The 26,387-nt window shown below is 57.4% G+C and overlaps 1 protein-coding gene across 2 annotated transcripts; it reads right to left on the reverse strand.

Moving 5' to 3' along the window:
• Positions 1-8,288: 8,288 nt before the first annotated feature.
• On the reverse strand, positions 8,289-19,789 carry PHF24 (PHD finger protein 24). Of its 2 annotated transcripts, XM_056514145.1 has the most exons (9): positions 18,042-19,789; positions 13,637-13,769; positions 12,812-13,184; positions 11,523-11,708; positions 10,983-11,061; positions 10,683-10,885; positions 10,186-10,352; positions 9,868-9,969; positions 8,290-9,762 (listed from the first exon to the last, which is right to left on the reverse strand). In XM_056514145.1, the coding sequence occupies exons 3-9, from the start codon at positions 13,178-13,180 to the stop codon at positions 9,666-9,668; spliced, it is 1,203 nt and encodes a 400-aa protein (XP_056370120.1). In that variant the 5' UTR covers positions 13,181-13,184; positions 13,637-13,769; positions 18,042-19,789; the 3' UTR covers positions 8,290-9,665. The 2 variants fall into 2 exon arrangements, with proteins under 2 accessions (XP_056370119.1, XP_056370120.1); XM_056514144.1 differs by lacking the exon at positions 13,637-13,769 and having other exon boundaries at positions 8,289-9,762.
• Between the last annotated feature and the right edge of the window lie 6,598 nt (positions 19,790-26,387).

The following is a 26,387-nucleotide window of genomic DNA, read 5'->3' on the forward strand; positions in this document are numbered from 1 at the left end:
TGTCCCACACTCAGCTGGAGTTAAGTGAGGACATGCCAGCAGAACGAGGTTGTGCTGAGGCACAGGCAGGCATGGCTCTGCCCCACTGCTGCCTGGCCATGCCTGTGTGTGCCCTGTGTGTGCTAGGTCAGCAGAGTGTGTCGGGTACGTGCACACTCGTGTGGCACAGGCTGCATCTGCCAGGGGTTGCACACTGATGTGTGCTGTGGCACCTGTGAGCCTGTGCATCCTGGGGAGTGTTTGCTGCGTGACAACCCCAGGCCAGACCTTTCAACTGAGTAACGGAGGTTTCTGTCCATGCTCATCCCATGTGGATGTGTCAGTGGGCATTCACACACCTGCCATGCACATATATAACACCCTTGTCATGCATGTGCCAGGCCCTGCGCAGATCCTGCCAGGTCCAGCTCAGGCTTTTTGGGGCAAAGTGACCTGTGTGGCCATGGTGAGGGTTTTTGCCACAGTAGCATCCCCGTAGAAGGGTCTCCCCTGAGCCATGGGGACAAATGTGGCTGGGAGTGCTTTTATGTGTGCTAAGGAGATATGTCCTGTGTGAGAGTTTATGATTTGGGACCAAAAAATGATGGGGCATTTTCGCCACTGGGGAATATGGGACCCCCCAGCTATGCCATGAATCTGCCCCAGTCAGGGCTGCCCTCCTATGAAGCTGGGGCTTGCCTGGTGGGACATGCACAGGTGCACAATATACTTCAGTTTGGAGAGGGTGGTGAAGAAATTGGCTGGGGGGGGTGGGGGGTCGCGGAATTCCTGGAGGGCGTATGGATGGTCGCACGTGTCTGCCACACATGTCTGCCTGCGCGTATGTTTGCATGTACGGGCAAAGCTTCCGGAGAGGGTGAATGAATGAGGCAATTCACTATTTCAGCTCTGTCTCTGGCGAGGCTTTTCCTTTAGAGGCAGGCGTGTGCCGGCGTGTGGGCTCCTGCCTGCGTATGTGCGTGGGCTCCTGCCTGCGTGTGCAGGTGGGCATGGAGGGGGCTTCGGGAGATGTTTGCCACGTCAGGGAATTCACTGCGGGGGCTGCTGTGCGCCCCCGCAGCGCTCTCTGCCTTGTCTGCATAGCGCAGGGTTGTGTAACTTCCGATGCCCCACCGGATCTCCTTACCCGGCAGAGTGGGATGCTTGGGCTGCCCTCCCTGCCTGCCGCCGGGAAAACTTCCCCTCATCCAAACGGGGTGAGGTGGGCAGTCCCAATGTCCTAATGTGCGCCTTTCCTCCCCACCGCGGGGGTATCCCTGAAGGACAGGTCAGCTGCGGCACACAGAGGGACTGGCTGCAGGGGAAATGCTGTGTGCAGCCAAAAAAACAGGAACCATCTTCTTAGGTCTTACAGATTTATGTCCCTCAAACCAGGCGTTTGCTCAGGAAATGGTAAGGGGGAGGCATGGTTCTACCCCCGAAGGGACTCACGAAGGGCATCTGCCTGCTGCCAGGCTCCCTGTATGCCAGGACAGTGAGACCTCGGCTGAGACCCAGAAACTCATGTCACACAATGCTGGGCAATGGGGAGGGGAGATGAGGGCTCGTCATGTCTGGTACCCAGAACCCTTTGGAGGTATCCAAGGGAGACGGGGCAGCTTTGTTGCTCTGGGAAGCAGAAAAGGGGATCTGATTGACATTTTTATCTCTCCACCACAGCGTTGCCATGCCAGTACTACCATTTCCTACCATTTCCATATCAGTACAGCTGTTTCTGTGCTGGTACTGCTGTTGCCAGGCTACGCTGAGGGTGTTGCAAGAGGACATCAGGTTGCTTTGAAGATGAGGAGACGGGAGATGAAGCCAGGGTGATGCTGTGGCTTCTGAATCCCACCTTACTGCCCGCCTAGGGACATGCTGGGCACAGACTAGAGAACAGAGGGTACTGGGCAGTGATAGAATTGTTGCTGCATGTGGGAGTTGGTGTGATGGGTGGAGGTCCCTAGGGCTGGGTCCTGTCAGGTCACTGGCCTTGTGATGCTCGCCAGATGTGTCCTGGGGCTGCCCTGGTATTGCTTTCTGCTCACCTGGAATTGCCCTCTCCTTGCCTGATATTGTTTGGTTCTCCCTTGGTGTTGCCTGGTGCTCCCACAACATCTCCCAGTGTTGCCCCTGGCATTGCCCAGTGCTCCCCTGGCATGACAGCCTGACCTGACAGCAGCCTGGTATGTCCTTGATGGTATTTTAGCCACTGAATTTATAAAGTAATCAAATAAAGAAGTTAGGATTATATGAATATATGGACATGAAATCATGCTGGGTTATAGCCCTTCCCTTAATTTAATTTCCTGTGCCATCCTGGTATGGTCCTGCTCTTGTAGCCTATTATGATCAACTGGTGGGACTCCTGGCTGCAAGTGTCAGGGACTTTCTGAGCTAAAAATGATGCTCCCTAGCAAACATCCTCCTTAGCTGGATGGTCTGGAGGGCACAGATGTCACTTGGGTGTGCTCCCCATGCATGGAGCAGCCTGCAGGCTCCCACAGCTTCACATGTCAGCTGGGTTGGGATGTTTGTACCATGATTATGCTGCAAAAATCTTTACAAAGTATGTAGCAAGGTGGCAACCCTCACGTGAACGGGGTAGGGTGGCCCAATCAAAGTATCATCCTAAGGTGTGGCTCTGAGTACTTCACTTGTTCTTCATCCTGGTGCCAGCTCCTGAAAAGCTAGATTGACCCCACAAAATAGATTTGGTACCTTTTGGCTTTGGCAATAGCTTATTTAGTGAGGTCTCTTCCTTCTTGGGAGAAGGGATTGGCCCCAGAGGCCCTTTTTCTTTGCATCCTCTTCTCCTTCCTTTGATTTTTGTTGTGCACCAGGTGGTTACATGAGAGCACAGCTGTGGGCTGGGGCTCAGAACAGATGCCGTGTAGTGGGACCTTTTCTTCACCCTCTGGGACCCACCCTGTGCAGGCAGCTGCTGGGCGTATCCCATGTGTGGGGGGGTGTAGTCTGTCCTACAGTGCTAATGGTCGGTCTCTGAGCTAGTGGCTGCAGGGCTGGAGCCAGGGCAGGGCACTCCTTTGCCTGAAAGTATTTTCTCCCCAAAACTGACCCAGCAGCTTCGAATTCCCCAGCTCTTGTGCTGTTTCTCACCAGTACTTGGTGTCCCTCAGGCAGCGAGGGGGAGCACTGCCAGAGCATCCCACCTAGCCTCCACCCCCATGCTCCAGCCTAAATAATTCCTCCTCTGCCTGGCGGTGTGCAGACTGCTCTCCTGTCCTTCCCTTAGTCATCACTCAGCCAAGCGAGACAGATATAGTTTTGTGAGGCTCCTCGCGGATCAGTCACTCCAGCCCCCAGATCATTTTCCTGCTGGGTCACGGGGTTCTCCCTGATGAACATGAGGTGCCTCCTTCCTTTATTACTCCCATCCTTGCTGCCAGAACCCCAGGCCCCACTCCCGGGGAGTGAATGGCCCTATTGCTGCTATGTGGTTGGCAGATACCCCAGATGGAACTCTGTGTCCCCAGTTGTCTGAGGGCTGGGTGCCTCTGCCTCTTCCAAGCACAGTGCTCATTTTCTGGAGTGGCTCAGATCCAAATCCTTGCTTTCCAGGTACTCTGGCTGATTTCCTCTTTCCCTGGCCAGCAGGATATGTCTTGGCCCCACTGAGCTCCCACATTAGATGCTTTCTTATCAGTGTCCCCTGACTTGAGGGTAAGCTGAGAGGACTGTGTGTGCTGTCTTACAGGCCCAGGGGCACATCCTAAATTAAGAGGGGATACCGGGCTGCACAGCAGCATATGGCATGAGGAGGAATGCTGGGGCACACAGGCATACTCATGGCACTGCCCACTGTGCTATGCAGAGGGGTCTTCAGCTGCTGCTCCTGTGTCAGCTGCAGCACTGTGGGAAGGCATCTCCTGCCCTTCGCTGTGCCCCAAATAATTTCACTTTCTGCTTCATTTGGCAGCCAATGGCCCCTGCCACACCAGTCTTGGTGCTTGGTAGCAGCTGCTTAGGGGTCTGTGGGGTGCAGAGAGGAACATGGAAGCCCAGGACTGGGGCCAGCTCCAAGTCCCACTGTAAGGCTGGGGCAGTAGGATCAGGGAGATGAGGCAGGCAATCAGTGCTGTTAGTGCATTGCTCCTGCATGGCCTTGCTCCGAGGCAGGAGAGGACCTGGACACCCTGCCTGAGTGCTGTGTGGGTTGCCAGGATGAGTCACAGCAAAGCTGCTGTGGGAACAAGATGCTTGCCATGCCCAGCACTGTGCTGTGCCCCGCCTCATCCCAGGGCCTCCTCTGCACCCTTTGCACCACACAGACACCTGGTACTGTGCAGGGGAAAGTGGGAGAGAGTGTGCTGGGAACAGGAGGGAGTGTCTGGCAACCCTGCACTCTGCCAGGGCCACCAAGCCAGCAACGTGGGGGTGGTGGGAGCTGGTGGCACAGTGTGTGGCTTGGCAACCACGCATAGACCATGTGTGGGCTCCTGTGGGTGGTGTAGGTCCTGCATTTCCCGGGAGAGGAGCACACCCTCCCCATGCTGGAGTGCCTGTGGGGTTGTGTCCTGTTGGGGGAGCTCATCTAACAGCTGGCTGTGGGCTGGGTACGTGCTGGGGAGGGGATGCCATTTCCCCACTCAGGTCTCAGACGGCTCCCTCCAGACTGCCCTGTGGGTCTCAGCAGCGTGTGACTGGTTCCAGCAGGTGCTGGTGGGCATAGTCCCCTTACCCGTGCCACCACACCTAGTGCAAGGCTTCATTTCCATCACTCACACCATCTTCCCAGCCGGGTGTGGTCAGACCCTGCGGCTATCTAGGGGTACAGTGGCTCTGTGCAGAGGAGGTGGTGTCCGGGGCTCAGGCCAGGGGGCAAGAAGAGGAGGGGGCTCCTCTTGCCCGTGCGACTCATGGGGAAGGGATGTTAGACCCGAGGGAGCCCTGAGTCAATCCCTCTTCTCCAAGCCCAGAGTCTCTCACCTCCAGGGGGCCGCGGAGAATGGAGAGCATCCCTGCAAGAGCCTAGGACTGCCCGGCTCAGTCCCACTCCCTGGGCAGCGGGTGTGGTCCTCCGTTCACCAGCCGCGGACACAGAACCAGGGAGGAGGAAGGTGCTATGAAACAGCCGTAGGAGTCAGAGCTGGGTTTGGCGCAGGAGAGGAAGGAGGTCACAAAACAGCCTACAAAATTATTTCAGGATATTGAAACGAGTCCCTGCGTCCCCCCGCCCTCCATCCCTGCATCCCTGCTTCCTGCACGCTCTCTGCGGCTCCCAAGCAGCACCGCCGCTCCCGGCGTGGAGCAGGGGCGACACCCCGCGGTCACCGCTCTGTTTCGGGGGACACGCACAGTTCTTACGGCCCCTTGTACCCCTCCGCAGCCCGCTCACTCCCAGTCCTCCCTCAACTGTCCCCAGAGGGCCCTAGGGACCCTGATTCAGAGTGGGGCTATCACTTCTGGGTAATCCAGTCTCCTCATCCCAATTTTGTGCTCCCAAATCCTCTCAGCTTTCCTACTTCCTTTTCCTAATTGCATCTGCAGTGATGTTTTTAAAAAGGAATATTTATCCCTGTTCTGCATGGTCACTCCTTCTCTGGCTTGACATGGGAAGGATGTTTGAGGCCAGGCTGTCACAGCCTCCACAGGCTGTGGCTTCACTGTCACTGTCACATGTTGCTCAGAGAACCCTCTTTTGGTCTCTGACTGGTCCAGTGATGGGATGGAGCTCAGACATCTTGCCCAGTGCTAGTCAGTCCCAGGGCTCATGGTGGCACTGTCCAGTGAGTCCCTCTAGTCATCTTTCTCCCTCCTATGTCAGCACAGCTCTCCTGAAGATTGTCTGGCTTTGGCGTGGGGCTCGTCATGGTCACTTCCCCTCCAGGACCCACCACACCTGAGAGCACCTGACCAAGTCCAGAGGAGCCCTGGGGATGTGTAGAGGTGTTCAGGCTCAGAGGAGGGTGCTATCTGCACCCTGGGATGCAAAACCAAATGCGCATCTTCCCCACTAACAGAATTTTTTTTTTAGGGTGTGGCAGCCCTGTGCAATAACCCTGCAGCCTGGCAGAGAGTAACCTCAATACAGAGTGAGGCACTGGTATCCCCCATCTCCTGGGGTTCCCGTGGGGCAGTACCCCATCACCTGAGGGCTGCTCCTGAGCCAGGCAGGATCTGTGAGTCCCCTTGCAGATAGCAGGACCACCAGGGTAAAAGGTGGTCAACAGTTTGACCACTGCCTGCTGTGAAACACAGGAGCCAGAGTTGCCCCCCAGTGCCCTGAGTGTCTGTTCCTGGCTCCAGGTAGGGTGATGCTGGACCAGAACCCTGAGGCTGGGAACATCGGTGGGGAGCACAGCACCCACTGCATGGCCCTTGGTGGTGGGTGACAGATGTGGGACCACAGACATGTGAGCTGCACACTGTCACTTCAGCAGGGCTTGGGAGGATTGGGCTGGACATTTGGTTCTTGCTCCAGCCTTAAATGCCATAAGACCATCTTTGGTTTGGTGCCTCTGGGATCACCATGGGGATGTTTGCACTGCTGTTAAGGAAAAGGTTTGCACCAGCATTCAGTTTGCACAATTCAGAGAGATCTGGGGAGAGGTTTGCACCAGCCTGAGGTGAGCAGATTACACAAGTGTTCAGAGAGAGCTTTGTGCTGGATTTCAGGCATTTGGGAGGTTTGGTATCAAATGCAGTAGAAGGTATCCTCCAACATTTGGAGACAGGCTTGCCCCAGTATTAGGGAGAGTGGTCTGTAGGCAACAGAGGGTTTCTTGGGACAATGTCTCAGAGGTCAGCACTCTTGAAGGACCAGACGACATCAAAGAGGAGGTACAGCAATGCCTTGTCCATTCCCTCACCACATCCTCTCACTTCTGCCCAGATCTCGATGCTGTCTCTGTGGAGATGTGGCTGGGGCACACTCTGCTGTGGGTGGTCACTCACTGGGGATCTGTAGCTGTGACAGAGCTGTGAAGCTGGTGCTGCAGTGGTGACAGCACAGTCCTGCAGGACACAGGCCACCACGGCCACCTGTGGTCCTTGTTATCCAGCCTCCCAGGGACACCAGCCAGCTGTGTGTCCTCCTGTCAGGGGTGCCAGGCTGCAGGGAGCTACAGGGTAGGCTGGGGCTGGGACAACTGTTGTGTCTTGTTCCTCAGATGAAGAGCTGGGTGCAAAAGGGTGTTGGATTAGGACCCGTGAGGTTTTGCTCTCTCAGTCTGAATCCTGTAGGGTTTGGGGGTATGGCTTTGGGGTGATGGCAGTGGTTCACTCCTTGGTGCAACACTCCCAGGTACTCAAGCCTGTGCTCTGCACCTGCTTGCTCTTCATCTCCAGCAGATGGAGCAATAGCACAGTGATTTAACACCATCTCGCCATGCGAGGGCTTCCCTGGGCTTCCCTCCACTGGCGTCACCAATCCATGACATCCCATAATCAGGCACAAAACAACCGTCAGCTCCCCCTTCCTGCAGATGCCCATCCTCTTCCCCAAGGTGATGAGTGCCTCTCCCAGGTGACACAGCTAATTTTAAGGCTTTTCTGGCTCTCAGAGCCTGAAATGCTTGCTGGATTTTCTCTGTGGGTAAGCTGGACACCCCTGCTGTGGTTTGTGACCGTGGGAGTCAGCTCAAATGTCCAAGTCAAGCTTTCAGCAGCAAGCTCTGTGGCTCCACAGGCTGAACAGATGCTTCCAGGGCAGCATCCCCCTCTTAATTCCCTCCCAGATCCCCTTCCAAAACCCCATTCCCCTCCCAGCTGCAGCATGGGCACTGTGCAAGGAAGGTCCCTCCCAGACTGGTGAGTCCCCTTTAGTGGTATACTGGTTCCCACAGGCCATTGCTGGCAGCAATAGCTGCAGCTGTTCCTAGAGCTCTGTGGATGTGATCGGCCAGCGCACCCTAGCCATGGGGACCACTCTCCTGGGGAACCTTTGTGTCTCTGGGTTTTTTTGCTGCAGACAGCCTGTTCATAGCATCCAGCTTCTCCAGCACTCAGTGCCCTGCTCTCGTCATCCAGTGCCTCTGAAGGCAGGGAGCACACTCATCCCAGTGGAGGGGTGTCCCTTTCACTGCAGTGTTTGGAGTGGTTCCATGATCAGCCAGGCACTCTCCTTACTGTCTGCTTTCCTGCAGCACCTCGAGTCTGCTGGGTACTGGGTGTACGTGCTGGCTTCCCCCTGTCACTGCTGTGGGACACTGGGGACAGAGGAGGCCAAGCTTGCCTGATGGGACAGTGACCCGAGTCTGAGGTGGGATTTTAAGCAATAAGAAGCTGTGGGTGCCCATAATTGCCCGCAGAGAACCCAGAAGCCCTGGAAACACACCAGACAGAGGCTAGCTGGACACAGCTGTTTAATGAATGTATCTCAGTACAGATAGGGAGTTGCAACCCATGCACCCACGGCCGCCTCCTCGCCATGGCTCTGGCCACATCTCGGACCTGGCATCCAAAATATCCCCATTGGCGCTCTGGCCACATCTCGGACCTGGCATCCAAAATATCCCCATTGGCCTGGCATGCCAGGGTGGTAGAGGAAGATGTCGTGGCACTGGTGCGCCTCCTGGTCTTGCAGTGGGGGAGACCCTGGAGAGGGGAACTGTGCCCTGGCTGGGGGAAGGGGGCTGACTGGGATGATGCCCACAGGGCATCGGGGATGGAAGTGAGGGAGTGACCAGGTCGCTGTAACTGCACCCCTGGTCTTTGTACACCCTGGCTGAGCCACGGCACACCAGGCAAGGAGAGGCTGAGGGCACTACAGGGAAGGGATTAGAGAGGCAGGAGCAGCTGCTGGGGCTGCCATGGGACCTGGGCATCCCAAACCCTGGCATGTTTGGGGCAAGGTTTCTGGGCTTCCTGTTCCCTCATCTGTGGGCTGAGTGCCCATCTACCTATCTACCTTAGGGCTGCCAACAGGCCCAGTGAATGCCTCATCCCTGCAGCTGACACCTGGGGGGGCTCTGGGCTCTGCCTCCTCCTCCTTTCCACAAGCACTAATGCTCCCAGTGAGGCAAGGCTGTCCACTTGATGTGGTGGGTAGAGAGTGAGATTGAACAGGGTTGGTGTGGGGCTGGAATGGCAAGCAAATGAAGAGCATCCCTTGGAACCAGGGGTACAGGAGGAGATGGGGGATGCAGGGCAATGCTGCTGACAAGATCAGATGCATAGCGGGGTTCCCCTGTATCTGACCTTGCCTTCCCATCCCTCTGATGCTTTCTGTTACCAGTGCTTCTTCCTACACCATCGCTGTTGGCATTAAATAGTTGGTTGCCAGCAGGGAAGGGTTGAGCCATGCCAGGGAATGGTCTCCTAGACACAGCCATGAGCTACTGGGCTCCAACCCGTGTTGGAGTAGGTCAGGGATGTGAGAGACCCCGAAGGGAGTCAGCCACATCCCCTGAAGATCCACCGTGCTGACAAGCTGGGACACTGCTTGCTGCAGACCCGTGGGTGCTGCCTGTGGCATGCAGAGGCTCAGCTGTGCTGCCCCATGGCGCTGTGGGAGGCTGGGGACACATGGGTGCTCTGGGTTCCACTGTCACCCCACAAGCACCCAGGGCAGACCCTGCTCTGTCTGCAGCTCCCTGGGTGCTGTGGGGATGGGGAGCATGGGGGCAGCATATTCCCTGCCCCTTGTGCCCCATGGTGACCCCAGGCACGGGACCCTTCCCCACCGTGGTCCCTGCAGGGCGTGGGGGACAGTGGGGCACGCTCTAGGCGAGGGGCTGCAGGTGCAGGGCGGCGCTGTTGGGGCGTGCAGCCAGGATGTAGGCGACGTTCTCCCGCAGGAATCCGGGCCAGTCGATGCTCCTGCGGGCAGATATGGGCTCATTGGACACCCTGGCAATACTGCTCACCCAGGGTCTGTCCCCAGAATGGGGGTGTCCACCACCCTCCTAACAATCCCTGCCTCACCTGGTCTCTTCCTGCTTTGTGGCTGGCAGGATCTTCTCCGGGCTCTTGCCATTCCTGCTGCTGGCAGGGCTGCCCTCTGATATGGGTCCCACGTGGCTGATGCTGTGGCAGGAAGAAGGATGCTCTTCATCCCTGCTCCTTGCACCCCGAATGATTGTGGTGGGGGAAGAGGGTGCACAGGGCTGAGGGGCCATGGAGGGGGAGGTGGCGGGAAGTGGGGGCAGCCATTTGTGTGCTGAGCCCCTTTGGTAGGTGTTGGGAATGTGTTGGGAGTCCCAGCTGGGATATCACCCCTACACAGGGTGGGCATCTCCTCACCTGACATTGCAGGACAGCATCTCCTTCTGGTGCTTGCGGAACCAGGTGTGCCGGGCCTGGCGGCACTCACCCTCCCCAATGAAGCCGTCGTTGTCCTGGTCCAGGGCCAGGAAGGCTGCCCGTGCCCGCTCTCGCTCCTTGGGTGTCAGCAGCCGCAGAAGGGCATTCTAGGGGGTCAGAGAAGCAAAGGAGTGGAGCACTCATCCTGTGGGAACCTCCCTCCTGATATTCCCAAAGCTGCAGGTGTCTCCACCCTGAGTGCCATGGCCATGGGAGTCAGCCCCTGATGCCACAGCCATGATGACAGCCATCAGCTATCAGAGCCAGCTTTGGGTGCTATGACCATGGGTTCTGGTCATGGGTGGTGACCTTGGGTGCTGTGGCTGTGGGTGCTGTACCAGTGCCATTGCCAGGGCTGCTGGCCATGGTAGCCAGCCCTGGGTGCTGTGACCATATGTGACAGCCATGGGAGCAAGCCCTGGATGCCACAGCCATACCTGCGGTCGTATTTTCTGCAGCAGCTGGATGGATTCGTGGGAGAGGAAGTCCTGCCACTCGATGTGCCCCTTCTTGTCAGGGTCCAGGGCATTGAACTGCAGGGCTGCCTGCTCCTCCTTTGCCTCGGGCATGGTCCGCTCGAATTGCTGCTTGTGCACTTGGTGTTTGTAGTGCAGGAAGTCATCCAGGGTCAGGCAGCTCTCTGCAGGGACAGATTGGTTGTGCAGTGCCCAGGAAGGACCCACCTCCCCAGCTGCTTCCCGCAGCCATATGGGACCCGCCGCATGGGGAGTACACACCTGGGATGATCTTGCAGTTCTTCAGAGTCTCCATCAGGCTGTACATCTCTTCCTCTGTCAGCAACAGATTGAGGTTGTCCTGGGGTGGGGGGCAGAGAGGAGCCATGAGGCAAAGACATGGAGTGGAGGGACCACACCTCTCTATGGCAGCAGCCTTGAGAATCCCTTGAGAGTAAATGGGTGGGGACACCCAGAGAGATGTTGTGCTGTGTCACCCAAGGGTGCTGAAGTGGGATGGCTCCACGCCCCCGGGATTTGGCCATTCTGCTACAGCATCTCATGTGCCCGTGGTGTCATATCCCCCACCAAGGTCCTGGGGAGCTGGCTGCAGGGGTGGGGAGGTTGCAAAGGGCCAATGTCCCCTGTGTCTGGTGACCCCATCAGGCCAAGGTGGGTGGTGGGAACTGGTGAGCAGCATGTTCCCCATTGCCCCAGAGCAGGCTGTGAGGTGGGGCCATGCTCATGTCCATGTGGGGCACAGTTCCCTGGGAAGCACCCAGCACCCCGCAGCAGCCTGGTGTCCCCAGAGCAGGCACTCACGCAGTAGTAGCAGCTCCAGCCCGTCTCGGTGTGCGCCGTCTCTGTCACCTCCACGGCGCTGTCCTTCTGCAGGTACCCCATGCGGCGCAGGCAGCCGTCGTGATACACCCGGTGGCAGATGCGGCAGGGGAAGAGGCTCTCGGCTGTCCACACCTCGCAGATCTCACACATCTCATCATTCACGATCTGGGGAGGGACAGGCAGATGCTCAGCAGGGCAGTGTGGGCAGGGGCTTGGCTTCTCGAGCTGGGCGGTGCTTTGCAGGTGGGGGTGGATGCTGAGGGGCAGAGAGGACTGGAAGATGGGAATGTGTGGGGTTGGAATAAGGAAGAGGTCGTTGTAAGGGACAAGGCTGGTCGAGTTAGAGGAGGGTGGGTGTGTTTGTGGGGATGAATGGTGGGTGGATGGGTCTAGCTATAGGGTCAGTGGAACTGTAGGTTCTCAGCAGTGAGGTATGTGTGGGTGGCTGGACTGTAGGGTTGTACATTGGCTGGTCTTTAGGGTTTTAAGTGTTGATTGATAAGCTGTAAGGCTTTCCCACTCATTTCCATTTCCAATTCCAAAGAGATACTTACTTGGGTATATTATCTGGGTACCCTGGGTAATTTAGGCTCAGGTTGGACACTGGGACAGGCTCCCCAGAGCAGTGGTCACAGCACCAAGCCTGGACAATATTCTCAGGCACATGGTGTGATTCTGGGGGTATACTGTGAATGGCCAGGAGTTGGACTTCAATGATCCTTGTATGTCCCTTCCAACTCAGAATATTCTATGTCTTTACGGTGCTGTATAAGGCTGCAGGTGGGCTGGGGTTTAGGCTTGTTGGGTGGGTGGCTGTATGGGTAAGGTTGTGGGTATGGGTGGGTGGGTTGTAGAATTGAGGGCATGGGTGGATAGGCTATTGGGTTGTAGATGGGCAGGGATGTAGGGGCTGCAGTTATGGAGGGATGGCTTGAGTTGCAGGCTGGTTGACTGTAGATGGAATAACATGTAGGTCAAATTGTCCTCTCTTCCCCAGACCTAGAGCTGCCTGTGTGCAGCAGTGACTCCTGCTTTTCAAGACACCCCAGGGTCCCTCAAGGGCACATCTGAACAATTGCACCCCTCTCCCAGTGTGGCACCTCTACCTGCCCAGCCTGCTCACGGGCACCCTACCCCAGTGAGCCAGTTCCATAGGGCTTTGTGTGGCTGTCACTGCCTGGCAGACACTCAGGTGCTTGTACAGCCCTGTTCACCTCCAGCCCTGTCCCCATCCCTCCCGCCCTGTCTCTGTGGTTCCATCAGCTCACCTGCTCCCTCTGCTCCAGGCTGATGTCCGGGGGCTCGTCATCGTGGAGCTCCCTCTTGGGCCGGATGAAGGCGGGTGGCGTGAACCTGTTGGCTCGGTCAAACTCCTCTGGCTCCACGCCCCGGCCATCCCGCAGCCGCTCCCAGGCTGCCTTGCTGGCGCTGCTCTCCTCCGGCTGGGAAGGTCCTGCTACCGCTTCCTCCTCTCCCTCCTGCACCTCCTGCTCCAGCGTTCCCTGGCGTGCTGTCCCCGCCTCCGCCCGACGCCGTGTCGATGGCTGCTCCCGCAGCCCGTCCTTGAAGGCTGACACGGCCAAGCTGACCTTCTGCACCCTCTCCACCGTCTGCCTCCTGGACATCAGCACCCCCATGGCTCTGCGGTGGGAAGGAAGGTGCTATGTCCCTGACCCCCAAAAACGTGTCCCAGAGGTTTTCCCCCGACTATGTGAGGAGCAGCCCAAGGTATGCAGAAATGGGGTCTTTGTGAGAAACTGATACTGGGATCATGATGGTGGGTATGGAGAGATGGATTCCTGGCCATGGAGGGTCTGAGGGGGTGGGGAGTGGGATAGAAGGGAGGGAGATGGTTTGGGGGTGCCTCCCCACCCTTGCTCTACAGATTCCAGCTCAACAAGAAACACATCCAGGCCTTTTCCATGCCAGATCAGTAAAACCCAAAGGGACTAGGACCAGCTGTAACCCTTCTCCTTGTGTGCATCTCCTTTCTGCCGTGAAGACAGCCTCTGTGGCCAGTCAAGGGTGAAAGATGTCCTCCCTGCAGCTGTGCCCAGGACTAAATCATAGCAGGTCTGGTGCTGACCCCTTACCTTCCTTAAATTCCTCTTCACTCAGCTGCCTTTCTTGCACTCACATGCTTGTGTGTACGCTGCTGCTGTGATCATTGGGCATTCTGCATCCTGCAAGGAGCCATGTGAGGAGGCTGGGCCAGCAGTAGGAGGACTGTGAGGGTGCAAGAGGGAAGGGGAGCAATGTACAGGACATGGGCACATGGGTCCCAAGAAGGATGTTTGGTTTCAGTTCCAAGGGAAGACCACCTTAGGATAAAGTGGGGAGGCCAACAGCAGCAGCAGTAACAAGTAACACCCACTGGGTGTGAGCTGAAGCTGGGGAGTAGCAGAATTTGGCGTCCAGCATCGTGGGGCACAGCATCACCCTGCATGGGTCCAAGGGCTTCCCTCCTACCATGCTGGGGTTGCATTCTGGAAGATGCTGCCCTGGGCAGTAGTAGAATCACCATTTAAAAAAACCCTGTAGACATGACATTTAGGGACGTGGTTTAGTGGTGGCCTTGGCAGTGCTGGGTTAATGGTTGGAGTCAACGATCTTAGAGGTCTTTTCCAGCCTTAATTATTCTCTAATTCTATGCTGCAGCAAAGAGGCACTTCCAGCTGATGCCCAGGGACCAGGAGGCAAGGCAGGGAGATTGGAGCAGCAATCTCCCGCCCTGCCAGCCTCAGCAGGGAAGTCCCCAGGTAGCGGGATAATTAGCAGCACGCGTGCACACGGCCGGGATCTCACTGCCTGCGGGAGGACTCGACACCGCGGGCACTGCTGTGGCAGGGAGCCTGGTCAGGGTAATTACAGGTACCCCGCAGCAGCAGGGCCGAGCGGAGCGGAGCAGAGCGTGCTGGCAGGCGGCAATCACCGCTGCGTGCACACGCATGTGATTTCCCAGCCTCTCCCCACCACCGCGGGACCATCTGCCTGCAGATTCCCACGCGCTGAGCCGGGATTGCAACACGTGTGGGCCCCGTCCTGCGCGTGGGGGTCCCAGCAGCGTGCGCGCGTGTGGGCCGGGGGATTTGCACCTGTTGGCCGCAGTGCCTGGCTCGGAGCTGGTGCTGATTCTTCAGCTCCCGGGGCTTTGCAAAGGTGGGAGCGGGGCAGAGCTGGAGGCACGTGTCCAAGCCACAGCAGCAGCATCTCTGCGGCTGTGCCAGTGGGAAGGAAAACACCTGGGTGTTTCTACCTCCTCGCCGTGCCACCACCCTCTGCCTGGCTGGCTCAGGATCACATCTGCCGTGGTCAGGATCAGCTCTGCTGCTGGGCAGCATTGCAGCTCTGCCTGCGAGTGAGAGAGTCGGAGAAGTCACAGGGAAATCCCCCCAGGATCTGCCTTTGTAGGTTCCTGCACCACCGACCGTTGCCAGATCCAGGCCTGCTCCTGCCCAAGGTTTGGGTAGAAATGAGGAGGAGAGGGTCCAGAGGAGCTAGGCTCACAGAGAAGAGTGAAAAGAGATGTGTGGCCCACAGCACGCCAGTCTCCCTGGTACCTACACTGGTGTTCCTCATCCCAGCGTGCTGGCAGCTTCTCCCCACGGTGCTGCTGAGCTCTGGGTGCCCCAACCCCAGCCAGTCTGCAGTGCAGTGGGGCAGCCTGGCCAATAGAAGAGTGGCTGGTGTGCTGTATTCCCCCCACAAATCTAGTTTCCCTGTGTGTTCATGTCATAGTCACCCACCTGCACTGCGCTGCTGCTGCAAGTTCCCAGCCCACCTCCCTGTTCCTGTCCTCTCCCAAGCCTACCCTGAGTGCCTTCTGCCACCATCTACTGGACAGTGTCATTTCTATCATGATTTGTGTCTATTCTCAGCTCTGCTGGCCTCCCTGCCCCTGCTAGTGCCGCACAGCTGGACCCTGCCTGCACATCCAAGGCTGAATGCCTTCACCCTGAACTCAGTCTCCAAGCTCCACTGCCTTTCCACAGGCTCCATTGCACCCTAGACACCCGAAACTTGCTCTGCACTCTCCAAATCCCCTTTTGCCTGTGCCCCATACCCTGCCTGATCTGGCTTTGTGGGGTGGGACTTCACCCTCACATAGAACCTGGGATGACTTGGGGTCCTGCCAGACTTCAGGAGTCCTTGTTCTCCCGGGAAGGGAGGACCAGGGGCAGTCTTGTCTCATAGCAGCCCAGACATCCGAGCAGCCCCTGCGTCCCCACATGTCCTTGGGGGGAGGTGTCTCCAGTGCTATTTGTGTCCACCCCCGAGGCACAGAGAACCACCACCTGTCTCAGTGTGACCTAAGAGGTGCGGGGGCCTCGACCTTGCTGCCAGGCTGCACCATGAGGCTATTTTTAGGTCGCCCCCACAGAGGAGCTAAATCTGGGCACAGGCAGGAGCTGCCTGCAAACACCCGGCTCCAGCGAGCCCTGCCAGCACCGGGGGTTGTCACAGTGGGTGGTGGGAAACTTCCCAACTCCTTCCCTTCCCTTGCCTCCAGCCCCCTGCACCCCTACCCTGATCCTTGGGCAACACATACTCCCCTCACTCTTCTCTTTTGGATTTGCTCCTTGCTGGTTCATTCCTGCAGCAAAACACTGAGCCAGAAAGCACTTCATCCTCTTAGTACCCATGGACATATCTTTCCCTCTCTGCGTGGGGAAACTGAGGCATGGAAGCAAGGCTGGTGCAGCTGGAGTGAGGATTAAGCCTGTGTTAGGTGGGAATAGGGAGAGAGCGGGTGGCTAGCAAGGAGGCACCCCAGGAGAAGGAAACAGGGCAGAGCATCCGGATGCAAACAGAGCCAGTGGTCCCTGCATGGCTGCAAAACCTCTGTGGCATGGCAGAGCACACGTGGCTTGTGCTGGGGTTGCGGGGTGCCAGGTGAGGGGTGGGTGCAGGGCGGCGGGTGGCACACAGGTGGGCGCAGCACGGCGCAGCTGGGGCGGTGTGGTGGCTGGGAGCACAGGATGGACGTGTCGGGGAGCAAGGAGGGGTGTGTTTGTTAGGGCTGGATGTGTTACGGGGTGGATGCGGTGCGAGGGGTGGATGTGTTTTGGGGTGGATGTGCTACGGTGTGGCTGGCAGCGCAGGGCGGGTGTTACAGCCCACGGAGGGTGTTGCAGAGGCTGTGGGCAGGGGGTGGGTGGTGGCTTTGGGTGCAGGGATGTTGCAGCAGCTGTGGGAGTGGGGTGGGGTCTGTGGCAGCTGGGGGTGTGGGATGGGTGCTTCTTGGGGTGGTGGGTCCAGGGTGAGCCGTTGTGGTGTGGCTTGGGGAAATGGGGGTGTGGAGCCACAGGGTCTGTAGGACTGACTGTTACCTGCTCCACAGAATGTCCTCCGGTGAAAGGCCCTGCTAGCAAATGAAGGGTCAGAGGGTGCTAGGGCTGGAGCACCCTTGAGCAGAGCCCATGGCACCCACTCTCAAGGGGATGTGTCAGGGGTGTGCATGCAGCACAACCCCCTCATGTGCCAGGAGCAGGCTCCCCCACTGGGGGGAAAGATGTGCCTGGTCCCCACAGGCTGCCAGGGGGCCAGGCCTCATCCCTGCCTTCACGAGGCTGCTGGGTCTTTTGTCCTGCACTGCTCTGCATTACTTGGAGCAGCAGTAGGGACCCTGGGGGCAGAGGGGTGGGGTATCAACAGAGAGGAGAACCCTGGGACCTCAGAGACCATGGCAGCCTGGTCCCAGGGTTCAGTCTGAAGGGCATGAAGCCGGGCTGGGAGGAGCTGCCATGGCTCTGCCATGGCTCTGGCACAGCTCTGCACACCCTGCCAGTTACTGCCTGCCTGGGGTGAGGGGTACCAGGCTGCAAAGGCAGCAGGCTCTGCTCAGGGGACATTGCATTCCAGCTCCTTGAGGGGGTCTGTCAGCACCCTCTTGTCCCCTCTCCCGGACAGACAGCACATGCCAGAACTGTGGCACTGCTGGGACTGCTGCTGCGAGGTGATCTATTTGCCATGGGGCAGGAGGGCCGTGGCTGATGGTACCCTCCCACCCTCTGCAGGGCTGTGGGAGTCCAGTGGGGATGTGGGGCAGGGGGAGTGCTGTGTCCCAGTCCTGGGGACACCAAGCTGGTGGCTGCTCTCCCTGCTGGATCAGGTTGCCCGTCCTGCCGCGCTATGACAGATTTTATAGGTGTGTCGCACTCTTTCATCTCCCAGAGGGGGATGAAAATGCCGTGACAGCAGAGTCCCTTCCTCTGCAGCAGACACAGTTCCTGCCCAGCTCTGCACTTCTCCTTCTCTTCTCCCTCCCCAGCCCCTCTCCCCAGTACCCACACGAGGACCCCGATGCCTGGGCAGGACCCTCTCACCCCATCCTAATCCCCACTCCCAGGCATCCCATCCCAGGAGCTCTAGTAACCCTCCCTGGCACCAGCATCCCAGGGACAGTAGGGGAACACACCAAAGGGTGACACAATGTGTGGACAGCCCATGCTACGCACCCAGCAAAGCACCCACAACGGCAAAAAAAGCCGCACTCACCAGGATCGGGTCGGTCTGGGAACACGAGCCCTAGACAGCAGCCCACACGAGGTCCATCGCCGCTGCTTCTGGCCACGAGCCTCTCTCCAGCCGCGGGCGCTCACCGCATGCCGTGCCCCGCGTGCAAATCCCTGTCAGGGGATGGAGCGGCGAGGGTGGTACCCGGGGAGCCAGAGCCCTGCACTTGCTGCCGGAGGATGCAGGAGGCAGCGAGATGCTGGGAGCGGATGCCTGTGTCTAGCGCACACACACACACACACACACACACACACACACACACACACTGTCTCTCTCAAAGGAAGCAGGGAGCTTGTGACTCGGGCTGAGCAGATGCAGCCTGGTTTGCTGTCCCTGTACCAATTGCTGCCCGAGCCGTGTTAAAAAGCTCTCCGAGAAACGAAGATTTTTTTTAACCGGGCTGACGTGTGCTGGAAGATACCAATGAAAGCTTTCCCTGCATCTCCTTTGGCCCCCTGGGTTGAACCGCCTTTCTCAGAAAAAACCTCAAGGATTACAGAGGTGGGACTGCATCCAAGGATAAGCAAAGGTCTCATCTGCCCCCGCTGCGGGGTCTTCCCCAGAGCAATGTTCCAGCTACAGGCTACCTGCACCTGCTTTAACCCTATGCCTGCTGGTCAGTGTTACAGGCAGTTTCCTTCCCACACTATGGTGCAGCACGGGCACGGTGACTGCTGGCTACATGCAGTCCTGTGTGCCCAATGCAAAACCTGGGGGTTTTGTTCTTCTAGTCCCCAGGACTTGATGAATTTGTTAGCTGGGTGGGCAACACAAGGCTGCAGCAGGCATTGGGGTTCACGGGGATTTGAAGGAGGTGATGGGGCAGGAGAAAGGATGCTGTTGGTGAGAGAAAGGCACAGCTCTAATGCAGCACCTCTGAAGGCACAGCATCTGCTCCACATGTATCCCCAGCTGTCTCACATCAGCTTGGTGGAGATGGTCACTCAGCCTCCTTACTCCTTACTGGAAGAGGGTGCCATTGGTAAGGGGCTGTGCTTTCCCTTTCTGGAACAGACAGGTCTGCATGGGGATGATTTAGGGTGAAACAGACTCTGAGCCCTTAGGAGAAGCAGCTTCCATCTAGGCTTGGGATTTGTGCTGAAGGGGAGAGCAGAGGGGTCTGAACAGTGGAGATGCTGCAGGGCTGCTCTACTCCTTGGCCAGGCTGGACACAGCAGGGCATAGGGAAGCTCTGCTCAGCCCCACTGCACTGTTCCTGTTCCTGGGATACTGCCTGGAAGGAAAAACCCCTCATCCTAGGCTGACATCCTGTCCCTGCCAGCCCCTGTGCCCTCAGTGGGCAAGTCCTACCAGGCTCTGGGTCTGCCAGCCCCACAGAACAGTGGATGTGTGGACACCAGTAGCAGCAGGGGAGAGGTAGGGATGCTGTCTTTCCCATACAGAGGGCATGGGGAGCATGGAGTGGGAGACCTGGGATTAAGAACCATTTGATGACTGAAGCTTCCTGGCATCTAGAAGATGGGCAGCACCATCCCTGAGGTCATCTACACCCTGAAAAAACCTGTGGTGGATGCAGCATCCAGCACCCCTGTAGTTCTCTGCATCCCCAGGAGCAGATTACTGGGACAGGGCAGCCCCAAGAGGACCAGGTTCCACACTCTTGTGCCACATGATGGTGGCAGGATGGTTCCTGATCTTTGACTGCTCTTCCACACCCTGGGCTAGCCTTCCCTACACTTATGGGCACTGACACTGATCCCATGATACTCATATCTTCATTGCAGACGCTTCCCATGGCTCACTTGGGAGTAAGCTAAGCTGATCTATAGCTCATGTCACCTGCAAACAGATCCAGAGGCTGGGAAAGGCAGCATCTGGGTGCTGTGCTAGGATCTGAGCTGGTCCCTGGCTCCCTTCCCCATGACTGGGGATGCACAGAGCTAGGCTGGAAACAGGATTTATCTGTTTTCTGCTTGTGGCTGTCAGGTCCTGTCTTGCTTCACTTCATCAGCTGCAGGAGCCTTAATGGAGCGTCTGGGTGCCCTGCCCCAGCCTAAGATGCCTCTCTGTGCTTCACCCTTCCTCAGGAATGCTTTCCTTTAGGGTGAATCACATTTTGCATTATTTGGCCTCGGGAACATGGTGAGAAAATGTTGGGATGGCTGTGGGGTGGAGAAAGTGGATGCCAGCTGTAAGGGAGGCCAGTGGGAAACATCTTCGCAGGCGAACCTCGGCCCCAGAGGACTGGAGAGGAGTGTGTGGGCAGGCTGTGAAAGCTTTTAGTGCTTCTGTGGGGAGGGCCCTGCCCTGGCAATCCTGGGGCCGAGTGGTTCCTGGAAAAGCAGAGGCGAGGAGGAGCTCCAGCCCAGTTCCTGCTCCAGTTGCCGAAGGCCTTGGGGATCCTGGTGCGGGCAGGTGCGCTGTCCCCCAAAATGACAGCTACAGCCCACACCCGCTCCTGCAAGGACACCCTGTGCCGGATTAAGGATCGTCTCGCACCCTCTTGGGGAGGAGGAGGAGGACACAATCCCCTGTCCTCTCTGAAAAGCCACAGCGTGGTTGGCTGCTCACTGGAGCGGCACAGCCGGCAACAGGCTGGGGAAGCTCCCGACAGGGAGCCGGCAGCGCCGGTCTGCTGGAGGAGGGCTGCAGGGGCGGAGGTGAGAGCTGAGCTGCAGCGGCAATGTGCGTTTTCGTCAGCTCCTCTCCCCGCTCCGAAATCTCGCATGACGCCCGCGTGTAGGTCACTGGCTGCTGCGGCGTGTGGGCTCACCATCTGCGGCTGCTTTTCGGCCGGGAGCGCCGTGCGCTGCCCCGGAGCATCCCTGCGCCCGGCCCGGGCTGCCGGCACCGGGGGGACACGGGCGGGGGTCTGCATGGAGGGGGAGGAAGGGAGGGAGGGAGGGAGGGAGGGGGGCCCGAATTTTGGCAGGAGCAGCAGCCTCGGCGCGCCTGCGCGAGCCGGCGCTCCTGCCAGTCGGCGGGGGGTGATGGAAAAGAGAACTTGTCAAAATAGCGAGATATCTTTTTTCGGGAGATTGCAAGTTTGGCTGATGGAGATAATAGTGTTGATGCGCTGCAGGGAGGGTTAGGAGAGGCATCGACTCCCCTCGTGGCAGCTGTTTCAGGAGGGAAGGATGATACCAAAAGCAGCATGAAATTGGATAAAAACTGGCTGCCTGATGGGCTGCCGTGTCAGACTGCAGGCAGAGAATGGCAGACCATCACCCATCACCTGGAATAAACGGTGCAAGAGCAAACCTGTGAGTGAGGCAGACCATAGCTGGCTCCCTCCACAGCCCCTGACCCCCATATGTGTGGGGTCTGTGGAGGGAAAGGAGCTCAGGATCTTTCCCATGGAGCTGGTCCCAGTTGCAGACATGATCCTGCTCTCCAAACCAACTAGGCAACCAAACAGGAAATCTCTTGGTGCTGGCTGCACACAGCACCTCCCAAGGCCACCTGCCAATGGCTGCCCTTCATGTCTGCTGACAGTTGTCCATTCCTGCCCCTGGACATTCACACAGGCTCATTGATCCATCAATCACACTCCTGGTCATCAGTCAGGGGCTGTGCAGGATGCTGATGGCTGTCCATCACACTCCCAGTCAAGGCCGGATCATTGACACTGCCTTTCACTCCTGGTCATCAGTCAGGATGCTGATGGCTGTCCATCATGTTCCCACATCAAGGCCTGATCAATGACACTGCCTTTCACTCCCTACATTTATGCAGCTGTTCTCTGGTGGTCCCACATCCTGACAGCTCAGCCATCGATCCTCAAAGCCTCCAGCTCCCTGCAGCTCAAACCTGAGGGTGGAAGGGAGCTGTAGCCCTGTGCCACCTATCCTGAAGGTTTAAACCTGCTTCCCTTGGGGAGCTGGATCCTGGAGAATCCCAGGCTGCTCTGATACCTTCCCTCTCACAGTCCTGTCCCCACTAATGCCTTCCCCCTCTGCCAGGTGTGTGTGTGAGGCTGCAGTGCCAATTGCGACTGCAAATTGGTGCTGGGGTGGTGTCTGCTCCACGGCTCCTGCTCCCTGCACTCATCCTGCTGTGTTTTTTGGGATGGCCTCCCCTGATGGGGACAGGGATCATCCTGGCTTTTTCCCTCCCTCATAGCCAGAGTGCCCTAAGCAGGAGCTGCCAGATGGTGCCCACCGTGGGTGCAGCCCCTCCTTTGGCCCCCATCAGCAGCCACGCAGTAGCAAACCCAAAGTAGGTTAAGGCGCTGCGGATGCTGGCTGTGTGCCTCTCGGCTGTGGCACCGAGCTTTTGTGCTCTGAGTTTTCCCTCCCATTGCAGAAGGTAGAGCTCTCGCTGGACATCATTACTGAGCAGCCTTGTTTACAGTGGTAGGGTGCAAGAGCTGGTTTTGCTGAGCCTCCTCCCACCCCCCACTCCCCCAACAGCTTTTGTGGTACTCAAAAATCCTTCAACACCAAAGCCTGGAGCAGAACTTGTCTGTCTATTGTCAGTCACAGAGGACCAAGGAGTTTGCAATCAAAGTCTCTCTGGATTCACAGCAGAATTCCAGCTGCAGAATGGCCAGGCACCACTTTGTGTGGATAGGAGGAACCCCACCCTCACTCCAGCCTGATCCAACAACCTCTCCTGGAGCATGAGCACATTTGGTGCTTCCCGGGGTGTTTGTAGCTCCTTCCAGGACCCTGACCTGGTACAGAGTTGAGTGCTGCTTCCTTCTCATCCTCGTCTGTGTCTGCTGCCATTCCTACCTCACTGCCACATCACATCTGCTGGGCTGAGCCATAGAAGCCCCAGATCTGCTGAACATGCATTTCTGAACAGGCAATTTATCCTCCAGCTTCTCCAGCTGCTGGAAGGAGAAGACACAGCTTAGATCTAGCCCATCTATCCTCTCACTTGTCAATTTCCAGAGCTGCATGCTACTGTCTGCTCCATGCTATAGTCCTGCAGTCACAGTTTGGCTCTTCCCTTATCCTACAGGACCAGGCTCTGAGGACCTTTTGAAAGAGTTTGAAGTGCTCAGCACCCAGTACCCTTGTGCAGTCATTTGCCCACACTGCTCCTCCATAAGCTGCCTTCATCCTACAGTAAGGGAGAAAAGCTGATGGAGGCAACTGTTGGAACGTGGGGAGGGAGTGCAGAGAAAGGATGTTGTCTGACAGTGTCTGAGTTCCAAAATGGCCCATGAGGAGCTGGGGGGAAAGTTCAGGGCTGAGGGAAGCAACCACATGAAGGAGGTGGGAGGAAGCCAGCAACCCATCTTGTCCAGAGGACATATTCCAGGACTTGGATATGCAGGAAGGTGTTCCCCAAGCTTGTGCTTATCCTGAGATGCCCTTCCTTTGAGTGGCAGGTCCCTGCAGAGCAGCTGGGGCAGGGAGCCGTGGGTCTTTCGATCCTGTTCCTGCGGCTGGAGGCTTGCCAAGCGTGGCCCTGATGAGATGAGGGTGCTCCCGCTGGACAGATAATAGATGAGCAATTTAGAGCTCTCTAATCTAGGAGTACTCTTGCTAGGAGTTATCAGCTAAATGACCCTCTTCACAGGACCACTCCAGCCAGCTTCCACACAGTGGGCATCCCTCCCAGCTTATCCCCTCTGCTCCACCCGTAAAACCCAGAAAATTTTAGTCCCACAGCATGACTCTCCGGGGCCCCTCCTTCCTAAACAAAAACATGGGTGTAGTCAAACAGTGGAGCCTGGTGCAGGGACTTGTTCCCCAGGACACTGATGAGCTCCCTGGGAATGGGGAGAAGGATCGAGGCTGTGCTGGTGGGAGGGGTGCTGGACTGTATACTGTGGGTGGGTGCAGGGTGTGGGTTTGTAACCCCACAGCAGCTTGCAGGACATGCACCCAGCCCCACAGGAGTGCCCAGCTGGCAGCCTGGCTGTCACCCTGCAGCCTCACCCATCCCCACATCCTCCATCTCTGCCGGTGGAGCATCCTCACAGAGGAGCTTTTCAAGTGGAACGGAAATGCCTAATGAAGGCCGACTTCATTAACCAGGGCTGTCATTGGGATGATTGCTGCCTTCCTGAGCCACTCTGTGAGCAATGAGGCTGTGTCAGAGGAGAGGAGAGGAGAGGAGAGGAGAGGAGAGGAGAGGAGAGGAGAGGAGAGGAGAGGAGAGGAGAGGAGAGGAGAGGAGAGGAGAGGAGAGGAGAGGAGAGGAGAGGAGAGGAGAGGAGAGGAGAGGAGAGGAGAGGAGAGGAGAGGAGAGGAGAGGAGAGGAGAGGAGAGGAGAGGAGAGGAGAGGAGAGGAGAGGAGAGGAGAGGAGAGGAGAGGAGAGGAGAGGAGAGAGGATCAATCCAAGTATCTCTGCCCTGCTGGCAGGGGCACCATGATCTGTTTAGGGAGCTGGGGACAAGCAGGCAGCCCTCAGGGCTGGAGGCAGATCCCATCTGGCTCCAGAGGAATGTGGCTCTCCCTCTTTTTTCTCTCTCCTCTCACACAGCTCCTTTCCTATCTGCTCCTCAGAGCTGAGAGCTGTGAGTGCTGGATCTGGCCACTGAATTCCCTGGGGCACAGCTGGGTCCTGTTCTAACATGCAGATGGGACCTGGTGTGACCTGCAGTGATCCCGGACTTCTGGATGCTGCAATCTGGACAGGGACATGGTGCCAGCAAGTGGCTCCACATTGTTTTTGGCATCTCCATCAGCCCCGTTCTCATACTGCAGCATCCTACAGCCTGGCTTCCTGAAAAAGCTCCCTCTCCAAGCCTGGAAAACCTGTACCCATGTGAGGGGCTGTGCACACTCCCTGTGTTCCCTCTTGGGAACCTCCAAGCACCCCTGATGGGGTGATTTGGAACAGCCCCGCAGAGCAGCAGAGCCCCAGCACGCCACTGCCTCTCCTCTTAATCAGCTAATTGTGTGTTTGGGGTTTCAGGCGAGGGCCCCAGCCTGGTGTTGCCATACCAACCACATCAGCTTCACTTTCAAACATTTACCAAGCAGGCTTGAAATGTGGAGTGGAGGGGGGGTGTGTGTGAATTAAAAGAGAAGAGGAAGCCAAACAGAGGGTTGACAGGAGGGGAGAGAGTAAAAGGGCTGCCTGTGCCTCTTTCACTACCCCATGCTGAGCCCTGCAGGGCAGAAAGCTCTGATTAAAACAGCTCTTGCTGGGACTCAGAGGCTTTTTGGGGAACAAAATTTGCCCCTGCCTGCTGGAGACTGTCTGGGGCATGATTGGGGATGGGATCAGATTGGTTCCTTCAGCAAGGGGAGGGGAGGGCTGTGAGATGAGGGTACCAGGACCTGAGCAGGATGGGGGATGGCTGGTAGGTGCTGGTTCTGGGGCCCTATCACCCCAAAGCTGTCTGAGCTGGTGGTGCAGGCAGCTGGTGGGATGGCTCGGTGGAGGAGGTTAAAAAAGGTGGCTTGGGGTGTGATGTGGGGCAGATCTTACAGCTCAGAGGGTCTGTCCCCTCTTTGTCCCCACCTGCTGTCATCCCAGGGTACAGAGGAGGACCCCCACTCCCAGGAGCACTGTCCCCACTGGCATGTGCCCATTCTGTTTTCTGGAGCTGGGATGACTGTCTCCCCTGCTCCCTGGCTGTGATCCCATCCCTCCTCTCTTCCTCCAAATCTGTGTTTTTGCCCCACTTGACCTATCTGTGAGCTGGCTCAGCCATTTCAGCTTCTCCAGCCCTTCAAAGCAGGCTCTGAGCTGCTTTTTCATGCCAGCACTGGTATGGCATGAGCCCTTCTTTGCCTGCCAGCCCTGCTGCAGCCTCTCTCTAGGCAAGGGAATTGCCCCAGGAGGGGAAATGGAGGTGGATGTGTGTTCCTTCTCTAGTTTATCCAGCTTCCTCCAAAAACCCATTTAACAGATCAAAATTTTATACTCTGAGCCATGCTGGGGCCCAGAGCAGAGCAGATTTTAGTTACTTGCAGATTTTGGGCAAAGGAGAGCCATGGCATGGACAGGAGCTGCTGCTGGTACTCAGGGGAGATGGTAAAGAGGCAGGGCAGGTCAGAGAAAGGACCACACACAAGGAAACCAAGTTTTTGAGGGTGACATGTGGCCTTTTTGGCATCCTGTCCTTTGGGATGGGCCTTACTCTGTCATCTGATTTCATCTGCCCTGTTCCTCTACCCCCCAGCATCCCTTAGCATGACACCTGAGTGTCATGTGGGCCTGGATCCCTGGCTGTGGAGCAGAGGCAGGCAGTCCCTTTTTCCTTTTCATTGCTAAGGCTTCAACATGTAGGACTGCTTCCCTTGAAGCCCTTCTGTCCTGCTCTATGCTGAGTGAATTACTCCATCTCTTCATGCTGGTGATGAGGCTCAGCTGTGAATCACTGTGGGCAGGGCTGCTCCTCAGGAGTTTATTGGTCTCTGGAGAAGACCCCAAGCACTGTGCTGCCTGCCATGCAC

Source organism: Oenanthe melanoleuca, chromosome Z, assembly GCF_029582105.1.
Source record: "Oenanthe melanoleuca isolate GR-GAL-2019-014 chromosome Z, OMel1.0, whole genome shotgun sequence".
NCBI classification, from domain to species: Eukaryota; Metazoa; Chordata; class Aves; order Passeriformes; family Muscicapidae; genus Oenanthe; species Oenanthe melanoleuca.